This window comes from Oryzias melastigma, linkage group LG1 (assembly GCF_002922805.2).
Source record: "Oryzias melastigma strain HK-1 linkage group LG1, ASM292280v2, whole genome shotgun sequence".
Taxonomy (NCBI): Eukaryota; Metazoa; Chordata; class Actinopteri; order Beloniformes; family Adrianichthyidae; genus Oryzias; species Oryzias melastigma.
In genome coordinates, this window is record NC_050512.1 from 1017513 (window position 1) to 1027321 (window position 9809).

Genomic DNA, 9809 nt, shown 5'->3' on the forward strand with positions numbered 1-9809 from the left:
GGGGTCATGGGCAAACTGGATGTACAGATCTTGACCATCATAAGCTTTAAACTAAGTAAAAATTAGATATATAGCATTACCTGTAATATTGCTACTGTGAATGCTGTAAGATGAATTTGGCAGCTGAAGATGCTAGTGCTGATAGCTAAAGATGCTGAAATTGATAACTAGAAACGCTGGACCTTTTAGCCAGCTAAAATATTAGGTGCCAAATTAGCTCTAAAAAACAGAAAAAAGCCAAAGTTAGCCAAAACAGCTAGCATGCAGCAGAAATATTAGCCAAACTCCAAATGAGCCCAAAAAAACAGAAAAAATCCTAAATTAGCCACAACAGCTAGAATGTAGTTGAAATATTAGCTAAACTCCAAATTAGCCAAAAAAACTTAATAAATACCAAAATAGTCCAAAAAGCTAACATGACATCATAACTTTTAACTTTATTACACACTGATTCCAAATAATATAAACTAACAACCAATCGACTATGAAAATTAGACTATTATATTAGTAATCGATTAGTCGACTAATCGTGGCCCTATTTGTAATACATTCTTAAATGGATGCAACAATATTTTAGCACTAAAGTGAGGATATCACAACATAGCCTTATAGGGGCAGTTCAAAAGACATAATATACAGTAATTTCTTTACAAAATACTTTAAAGCAAAATAAAATAAGAATAAAAATTGAAATAAAAAAAGAAAAACAAATGAGCTATAAACTATAATAACTTGTGTGTTTTGAATTTGTTTATAAAATATGGGAAGAAGGGCTTACTGCCTTTCCATTTACTGTTGTGAATGTTTCATTTACTAAGTAACATGTTATTTGAGAATGAATAATGTAAATTATCCATAAATTAATATGTTTGAAACAAAAAAATGTGGAATTAATCAAAATTCTGATATTTATCTAGGAAACCTTGGAATATGCACATGATTAAAAAAAACCGTTCCACAGGTTTCATCCGATGAATGACAAAAAATAAAATATATTTGTTTATGCACCTCGCAGCTGTTTATGGCAACCCCAACACCAGTCTCCTACAAGTTGCAGGGGGAAATGTTTCTGTGTAGCACCACTCTGCCGAGTACTTCCTGTAACAAGCGGAAGTGAATGTAGTCTATGTACATGGAGGTGACCCGACGGGATATTATCGGATAATTTTGTTAAATTTGGGCTGCGGGGACTGACCGGGTTTTAATAGAGGGGTTTGAACATAACTGGTGCGATGGGAGCTCATCTTGTGAGGCGGTATGTTACCGAAACCGACACCGAACCGGACCCTGCGAAGAAGTTTGAGTTCGACCCTACGTTAGGTTTTCCCGACAGGAAGGAGAGAGGTTAGTGTACAGTCTATTTTGACGTAATTTTTTAAAGTATTTTTTTAAAAGAGATGAATTCTATTTCTAACCCCGGTGCTGATAAACGTCCTCAGGATTTAAACTATGATGACATCGTTCGTCTATATGTCACACCGCTAGCTTCAAGATAAGCTCTAGGTTGTAATATTCATGCATATTTACGTCTGGACTTGTAGGATTGTTCAATTAAAATATCGCATTGATGGACTTAAGATAATTTGAAAAAGGGGGACCGGGATGCAGGGTTAGTTTGGTAGGGTCTGCGCCTGCGCAGTTTCGTCTTGGCACGAAGTAACACCTGCACCACCCTACCTGGAGACATGCACTCATCTGGATCAAGGAAGATCTGGATCCATTTACCGTTTTAATCCGAGTTATGATCAGGCGTGAATGTGATTAGTCCAAAAACATCGAAATGAATCAAGTTCAATATGCAAATGAGGTCAAAGATTTTCTTCTTCACATCAATCCCTTTAGATTACACAGCGTAATCTCAGTTTTTTCTTACATTTTAATGGGTGTGCTCAGGTTCTTTGTTGTTGTGATATAGTAACAGGATGGATTCTTGTACTTTTAGTGAAAACAGCCTGTAACACTTAAAACCAGAGCTAATATTTTAACTAAAGCTCTATATGTGAAGTTGTTTGGCCCCAGTAAAGCAGGGTTAACTATTGTGTTAGTATAACCCAAAATGTTATGTCCAGACATATATGGACGTCAGGTCTGAAGAGGATCATGGAGGAGCTTAGTTGTTTGTAAAGTACAGTGAACTAGATGTGGACCAGTCTAGTTTCTTCTCAGGTTTTGTGAAGCAGCATCACCTAAAAAAAACATTTTCATGTTCCATGCTGCTCACTTGATCTGGTCTTCACCCGTCTACAGCAAGGACAATTTCAGCGTCAAATGAACTATATTTGCATTGTGTTCGCTACTTATGTTTAGTCTTTTTCCAACTGAATGAAATAAGTCATCACCATAATTATATTTATTTATGTAGAATGAATGTATTTTTCTTTTTTTCCCTGCACTGTCAGTAAAACTTGACAGGAAGCTGTTGTGATGATTGCCTTTGTAACATGTCCTTTAGAGATGGTTGCGACCCAGGAGCAGATGAACTTGGCCCAGCTGCCCCTGGAGCAGCGCGACTACTGCGCTCATCACCTTCTGAAACTCATGAAATGTAAGAGGGACAACTGGCCCAACTTCCTCGCCTGTAAGCATGAGAGGCACGACTGGGACTACTGTGAACACCAGGAGTAAGTCTCTTGTTTTTTTAACTCCTTATTTTTTGGCTATTGCTATGTAGAATTTTGGAAAAAAGAAACAGCTGGTTTTGTCACCCAACTTTTTGAGTCATTGAAACATGTGTATAGAATTAACAATAACATTTATGTTGTAAAAAGTAATCAGACATTTTAACCGAATGGTTTGATCCCTTCTCAGCTACGTGATGCGTATGAAGGAGTACGAGAGGGAGAGGAGGCTCCAGCTGCGGAAGAAGAGAATCGAAGCTAACGCTGAAGCTGCATAATTCATGCCAACTTTGCTTCCTTGTATATAAACGGGCAGTTTCTCCCATTAAAAACAACATTCTGTATCCTCTATTCATTGTCTTTACATGTGAGAACTACACTTCAAGTGCTCAAACGGACCTCACCAGAAACGTTTACATCTGCTCATTTCGTCTTCAGGAGACGTCAGATTAAACCAACATTTACAGACAAAACATAGCCTGCCGACCTTTAACTAAGAGGCCTGATAGAGGCCAACTACAGTGTTCCCTCGTTTATTGTAAGGTTACGCTCTAAAAATAACCCATGGTAGAGGCAATCCGTGGAGAAGGATCGTTTAAATGCTGTAAAACTCCTCACTACACACTCGAAACACTTTTACTGACAGACACCAACATTTCCACTTTTCTCTGTTGTTTAAACCATTGACTGTATATGAGAACTGGACCTGCGTTGCAAACAGGAAGTGGCTCCAAGAAGCCAAAATCAATAGAGAAACAAACAGCTGTTCCTCAGTCATTCTATTTGATCTGATACATTCTTTTTAGCATGTTCTTCATAATCCTATTTTCTCTTTGTTTTTTTCTGTAGTTCAAGTTATAAACTGACCAATCAGATGCCTCAGTAAATGTGGGTGGAGCCTGCTGGTCCCCACAACCAACGTTCAAAACGTTCGACAGAATTCATGTTGTTCACTTTGAACTGTCAGTGGGAGTGGCATTCCAACAGTCTCTTCCTGATTGGAGAGAGTGTCTGCCAAAGAAACATGGACTCAAACCAATCACCAACTAATGTCCGCTGGATCCAACATGGCGGCATCTTTCTCAAGAAAAATTGCGACTGAATAGACTTTATGTAGTTGGAGCCAGAAGGAAACACTAGGTGTGTTTGAGATCCCCCGGCGCTGTGCAGATGGCCTGGATTGCGGTGCATGTTGGTTAGTTTCTTGCACTGATGTCAAATGTGTGCCGTCACGAAGTATTGCGAGAAAGGGGCGGGTTCAAGGCGCCTTCCTATAAGCCAGCGCAGCCAGAAAATAGGTACTGCGCTGGCTGCAGGCCGCCTTCAGGACTACAAAACAATGCATCGTGGGAAACTGTGTCCACACAGTTCTTGTAGTTCGGTGTGAAATAACTGGCGCTAAATGAAGGAATTTGATGTATTTTTATTACTTTTTCTGGAAGGTAGTGATTCACTGATGAAAAAATAAACAAGATTTCAAATAATAATAATAATAATTTATTTGGGACAGTGCACATGCAATGAATCCCACGGCTATTTTATTAACTGTTTTACTCTAAAATATGTTAAAAATAATATAAAAGACACAACAACACAAATCATACCAGGAGGAGTGGCTTATTAACTTTCAGCCGAATGGTAAAGACAACCCCCAACTCCTTGATCTCGTACAGTCTCGTCATTCGCCCTCATCTCAGGCGCCTTTCTCCGCCCCCTCCAGCAGCAGCTTAGTCTCGCCGACGATGCAGGCGAGGCGCCTAGGGATCTCAAACACACCTAATGATCTATGGATGATGTCACAATCAACTGTGTCCAGTTCCCACATAAAATCAATGATTTAATCAGGTGTGTCAAACTCAATCACACAGGGGGCCAAAATCCAAAACATACCTTAGGTCGAACAGGATAAACATTTATTGAACACTAAAACTACATTTTTATAACTTTAAAACCGTAATTTTTTAACATAATTATGAACTAGATATATAGCATTAGCTCTCATAATGTTAGTGTGAATGCTGTAAGAGGAATTTGAACGCTGGAGATGCTGAAATCTATTGCTAAAAAGGTTGAAGCTGTTAGCTGAAAACGCTGAAGCTGGTAGTTATAAATGCTGAAGCTGGTAGCCAGCTAAAATATTAGCTAAATGCCAAATCAATCTGAAAAACTATACATATATATATATGTTAGCCAAAACATACAGCATGTAGCCGAAATATTAGCTGAACTCCAAAACGGCCAAAAAAATCTTAGTAAATGCCAAATTAGTCCAAAAAGCAGCAGAATGCCAATTTGTAAAACTTTAAAACCATAACTTTTTAGCATAATTATGAATAATAAAAAGAAAGGAATATTATTCCAGAATAAATCAACTTTAACTTTCAATATTTTTACTCTCCATAAAAACACATTTTGTCAAAATTACACAAGTTATAAATGAGCTCAAGATAACATCGGATCATTAATAACAATAAAATAAAAGGATCTGGAGGGCCGGATAGAATTACCCCTCGGGCCGGATTCGGCCCTCGGGCCTTGACTTTCACACGTGGTTTAAAGTTTCAGAGTTCAAACCTTCAAAGAAAAATAAGTCCAGTATTACAGAATGAAAACAAAGATCTGATCATGATGAGAGATTTATGTAAATGTGGCAAACTGATCACATTCTGTACAGGAGAGAGAGATCAACAAGCCAACCAATCAGGATGCAGAACACAGTGCACTGTAAACAATTACAATAAAATAATCTATGAGAGAGCAAGACCACTAAAGGTGAACCGCGATAGAGCGAGGGAACACTGCATGTCGAAACAACTCAGACGGAAGTTTGAAAATGAAATATTGTCACTATGTTTTTTTATAAATTACCCTTTGACATTAAGAAGAATTCTATCATGTTTCAGACATGAATTTTTAACAAGATTTTTAACAGAACAATCAAAGATCACAGTCAAGCTCAGTACAATAGAGTCAAGTCATAAAGTTATGGACCTCTTTACATTGTACACCAGATGACGTTCACCGGAGGTCTGAGCGCCCCGCAAAAACACCTGCAGGAAATGACGGGTTCACATTAGAAATACACAGGAAGGACTGGAGGAAGAAAGCCGGGCATCTGGTTAGAGGGGACACAATGACAAATCATCAGTCTTTAGTTTCAGTGTAAATTCTGGAATCAAGGAGAGCATTTTCAGAATAGGCCAACTAACGAAGCCGTCTTCTACAGAACGAAAGGGAGGATGGGAGAGCGGAGAGGAGGGTAGTCTCGAAACTCCTTCAGGTAGCTGCGGTGCTTCCCTTTGGCCCAAACCGTCATTTGGATGAAGCCCACCAGAGTAAAGAAGGCGACGGGCAGACACTGGGTCATCAGGGTGAAGCCGAGCCAGGAGCCCAGCTGCAGAAAGAAATAACAGGAGGCCGAGTCAGTGTCCAAAAATCCAAAGATAAAGCTGCTTTTAACGTGTTCTTCAACCATTTTTCTGACGGTTAACCAAGAAAATGAACATCAAAACTGCATTTCTGAGTATTTCTTTTTTCAAATTGTTGTGAATCAGGAGCAGATGAAAAAAGCTGTTAAAAACACATCATATATGTGACACTGAAAATACACAAGGTGGCCCACAAGCATAAACACAGGGTTCCCAGCAACGGGAAAGGGGGCGGGTTGCTCTATGCCGGGGGTCTGCAATCTTCAACACCTAACGAGCCATTCAAGTCAGTTTCTCACCAACTACAACCCAGTAGGAGCCACAAAGAGTTAAATGAGACTTTAGAAAAATAAGACACTGCTTTGCACTAATATCTCATTGTTGCTATTATGGTAACGGTATTGTTGATTTTTGGCATACATAAAACAAAGTGAAAATAGCATTTTTTTCAAAACATAAAACTGTTTATAATTTTTGACAGAAGTTCACATGAAGTCCTTTCAAAATAAAAGACATCGTTTACCACATCTCAGTGCAGTAATGTAGTAATGGGAAGTGTGATGTCAGCAGTGAATTCAAAAGAATAAAAGTTTATGTTGCCTTTTGTGCTGCATCTAAGCCAGAAATGTGTAAATCCAATCAACTACAATTAAATTAGAAATTACGTGACTTTTACTTTAATTTTCTAACAATGTGGTTTCCTTGAATGTGTTAAAAAAAATATGAATTCTAGTAGTACTTACTGACCAGCACCTGATTCTGTCAAATCGCTTCAGTCTGACTTCGTTAAAGCTGAACTGCTTGTTGGAGCGTTACAGCTAACATGGTCATTAGCCTTACTGAGTGATTTAATTACTGTACTGTACTACTTACTTTTTACTTTACAGCTACTTTCAAGAGAAAAACTTTTTCTTTTTACCAGAGAGACACAATGGAGGGCTAAAAGAGCCACATGTGGCTCCGGGGCTGCAGGCCGCAGAGCTCTGATCTGGGCCAACAGTTCCAAAAACTATGTTTATTTCGTCTAAAAAGAGCTTAATCATAATTAAAAGACCACTGGAAACACTGAGGACAGAAGAAAGGATGATCAGAGGGGGTTTTCTAGAATAAAACCTAATGAAGGTTACTGAACATAAAGACATTACCTCATAGGTGTAGTTTGGGCAGGACACCAGCAGGAAGATCCAGGTGAAAGGGTTCTTGGTTGGATAAGGAATCTTTCTGGTCTTAGAGCCTCAGTGCAGAAAAAAACAAAGAAAATTACAAATAGTGTTTCTTAGTATCATTTTTAAAAACATTTTATTCTGATAAGACAGTTAACCTGTGGAGAGAAAATAGACTCACTGTGATTTGTGTATTCTTGATTTGTAACTCATATCATATTCATACAATATAAAAATTATGAAATAAAAAAAAAATACAAAATACAATTTACACATTCACTGCACGGTGGCGCAGTGGTTAGCGCTCTTGCCTCACAGCGAGAAGGCCCCGGTTCAAATCCCAGCTGGGACCTTTCTGTGTGGAGTTTGCATGTTCTCCCCGTGCATGCGTGGGTTTTCACCGGGAACTCCGGCTTCCTCCCACCGTCCAAAAACATGCTTCATAGGTTAATTGGTGACTCTAAATTGCCCCTAGGTGTGAACGTGAGAGTGTATGTGTGTGATTGAGGCCCTGCGACAGACTGGAGACCTGTCCAGGGTGTACCCCGCCTTCGCCCTTCAGTAGCCGGGATAGGCTCCACACCCCGTGACCACGAAAGGGCAGCAGTGGTCAAGAAGATGGATGAACATTCACAAATTAAAATTACAACAGCTTGACACCAATTACACACGTAAATCTTTAATAATAACGCACGAATCGCTTGTTACGAACACACAAAACCTCAGTTACACACAGATTTGGGGTGAGACTTCACGTCTCAGAGATTCATCTGTGAGTGATGCGTTTAAATGCTGCTAGAATGCTCGGTCATCAGAGTTTTCTTATCAGCCGTTTTGAACTTAGACTGTGAAGAATATCCAGTAAACTAGACATTTTCCCATTTTCTTAAACAGAAATGCTCAATAATTAATATAAAAAGGTCAAAGCAAGCGTTTTTAAAACACTTATTCTTTTTAAAAATAAAAATATTTCCCAGAAGAGATCGCTTCTTTGTGCATGTGTAAATTGTATTTTTTTGAACTTCATAGTTTTTGTACTTATTCACATCATGTTTATATGAGTGACAGATAAAGAATACGCATGCTCAAATCGGAGTGATACTTATTTCTCTCCATATTATGTTGATTGATTTTGTGGTCATTTACATCTTGGTGAATAAAGGCTTTGGTTGGTTTTCGATCAAATGCTTTTTTGGCGTCAAATATTGAGAACAACGTAAGAGCAGACATGGCTCGAGGCTGTACCTGGTGGACGGAGGTTCCGGAGAGCAATGTGGATGGAAAAGTTGCCAATCTGACAGAACTAAAAAAAAAAAAAAAAAAACATTTAGCCCAAATCAGAAATGTCATAAAATGTCCATCCAATACAATTAAAATGTGAATTCTTCATGTTTATCAGTCTAATTTCAAATCTTAGAAAGAAAGCAAACTGCTGTAAACTTACCAAAAATAAGATGAGGGCCAGTCGGATCTGCTGCTCGCCATAGACTGCAGGAGGATTACAGAACACTTTCAAATGACGAATGAAAAGCTCAACACATCTCGGTAGGAGTTACACTCACTGGGGGGGGTGTACAGTGGGTGATTGATGTAGTAAGCCATCCACGCTGCAAAGCCCCAGTAGTAGGTACAGTTCTACAAAACAGGTCATGGAGAAAAGCATTACTGAAGAGTTTGTGATCGAACATGGACGTCTGTGTGGACTCGTCACCTTAAAAATGTTCCGCAGTGGCATTGTTCCATGAGAGAAGCGATGGACAAAAAGAGTTTCCAGCAGCCTCTTCACATAGTGGAAGGAGTGACACATACACGCCAGACTGGGGAAAACACAAGTTCAGCTCTGAAAAACGTAGCTTGAGAACAGCAGTGTGTTGTGGAGGTCAAACTAAAACACAGATGTTCATTTTCAGCTAAAGATCTCAGTAGTTTAAGGAAGGTGGTACAGTCAATACTTAAAGTACGCATTACTTATTTGATCCTGGAACAGGATGGAGTGACTTATGCCTTCATCACAAGCTGCAGGCCTTGAGGTTACCTGGGCCTGTGGAGGGTCGTGGAGAAGTGTGCCTCAAAGAACCTCATGAGAATGGAACGTACCATTACTGCGTGGTTGGTAAGTCTATCATGAAGTACTCGTTGGGTGATGCCGTCCTAAACCACTCTCTAGTGGTTAGTAAGGTGTAAGCACTGCTTCCTTAATGACATGTGACACCTGCAGGATGTCCTAACAAAAACTCTAATGGGGGACATGCACGACCTACTTCCACATTCGGTTCATAACCGCTAAATCATTTCCGGTTGGGACCATTGTTTACATAGAAATAGAGTATTTGGAGTTTACAGAATGTCAGTCGCTATAAACAATGTTTGACCAATTGTTTCTCTTTCAAGAAAAATGCTCCAAAATAAAAATGCAAAAATTATTTAATTCAATTCAGTTTTATTTATATAGCCCAATATCTCAAAAACAATTGCTTCATTGGGCTTCATGCTGGTTAAATTGTGTCGCCCTACATAGCAAACTTCGAGGTTGATCTTATTCACATGTATTTACGTTTGACCAGCTCTAAAGCTGATGGAAATTCATGTTGGCAACATGC

General features: G+C 39.1%; 2 protein-coding genes across 2 annotated transcripts in view; one reads left to right on the plus strand and one right to left on the minus strand.

Moving 5' to 3' along the window:
• Positions 1-1065: 1065 nt before the first annotated feature.
• ndufb7 (NADH:ubiquinone oxidoreductase subunit B7) lies at positions 1066-2969 on the plus strand. The gene is made up of 3 exons (XM_024260000.2): positions 1066-1344; positions 2453-2621; positions 2809-2969. Exons 1-3 carry the CDS (start codon positions 1233-1235, stop codon positions 2894-2896), a joined length of 369 nt encoding a protein of 122 aa, XP_024115768.1. The 5' UTR covers positions 1066-1232; the 3' UTR covers positions 2897-2969.
• A 2272-nt stretch (positions 2970-5241) lies between these two features.
• Positions 5242-9809, minus strand: part of tecrb (trans-2,3-enoyl-CoA reductase b) — an 18983-nt gene continuing 14415 nt past the window's right edge. Inside the window, exons 7-12 of the mRNA XM_024259807.2 lie at positions 8921-9026; positions 8772-8844; positions 8654-8697; positions 8455-8512; positions 7192-7280; positions 5242-6012 (exon numbers count right to left, since the gene is read on the minus strand). Of these exons, the coding sequence (XP_024115575.1) occupies positions 5839-6012; positions 7192-7280; positions 8455-8512; positions 8654-8697; positions 8772-8844; positions 8921-9026 (544 nt within the window). The 3' untranslated portion in view covers positions 5242-5838. The remainder of the gene's footprint in view (positions 6013-7191; positions 7281-8454; positions 8513-8653; positions 8698-8771; positions 8845-8920; positions 9027-9809) is intronic.